The sequence below is a fragment of the Hyperoodon ampullatus genome (assembly GCF_949752795.1).
Source record: "Hyperoodon ampullatus genome assembly, chromosome: 12".
Taxonomy (NCBI): domain Eukaryota; kingdom Metazoa; phylum Chordata; class Mammalia; order Artiodactyla; family Ziphiidae; genus Hyperoodon; species Hyperoodon ampullatus.
Window position 1 is genome coordinate 8680970 of NC_136925.1, and position 827 is coordinate 8681796.

The 827-nt window shown below is 66.1% G+C and overlaps 1 protein-coding gene across 1 annotated transcript; it reads left to right on the top strand.

Moving 5' to 3' along the window:
• Positions 1-226: 226 nt before the first annotated feature.
• On the top strand, positions 227-566 carry LOC307061236 (developmental pluripotency-associated 5 protein-like; the record flags this gene model as incomplete). Its single annotated transcript, XM_079716278.1, has 2 exons — positions 227-338; positions 412-566. The coding sequence occupies 2 exons, from the start codon at positions 227-229 to the stop codon at positions 564-566; spliced, it is 267 nt and encodes an 88-aa protein (XP_079572404.1).
• Positions 567-827: the final 261 nt, after the last annotated feature.

Here is an 827-nt window from a genome sequence, read left to right on the forward strand (position 1 = left end):
ACCGGAGACCAAGGCGGCGCGCGGCGTGCGGGGCGTGGCGAGTGCGGGATTGAACTGCCGGGCAGGACCGGGGGCGGGACCTGGATGGGGCGTGGCGGGGCCTGGATGCGGGTTGGCCAGGGGCGCGGGGCGTGGCCCGCCCAGGTACTTAACTTTCCGCCGGAAGCATCGTTCCACCCAGTCTAGGTCCCAGCTCCAGGCAGGGTTTTGTTTCGACGCCCTGAAGATGGGGAAGCTGCCCAAGCGGAACGACATCCCACCTTGGGTGGGGACTCCCGAAGTCTTGAAGGAGCCCGAGGTGTTCCAGGTCCAGACGGGGCTTCTGGAAGCCGTGTTCGGTGAGTGAGCCCAGTCCTGACCCGGGTGCCCCGGCCCTCCTGGGCCCGAGCGCTCATTTTCTCGCCTAAACAGGCCCCGACGGATCTCGAATCCCATTCGTCGAGCAGGTGGGCACAGTCATGCTCCAGATGAAGGGTCTGGAAACTTGGGACGTCGCCGAAGTCATGGTTTACGGCTCTTACTTGTGCAAGTTCCAGACCAAGTGGATGCTCCAGTCCGTGGCCTAGCGGCACCGCCAGCGGCACAAGCAGGTTGAGAGGCCTCATGACCAGGTGCCCTGGACCTGCCTGTGCAGGCGGCCTGGCTCCCTCCCCTGCAGCCCTCCTCACCCCTCCCTAACTATCCCCTCCGGGCAACCACCAACAGCACCTCGTCCAGCACCCACCCGGGGAGGCCTCTGTGTCCAGGCTGTGCCCCAGACTCCTTGGCAGTGCCGGCCCTCGGTCCTAGGGACCCTGGAGTAAGGCTGTGAGAGGTGGCCGGGGCTG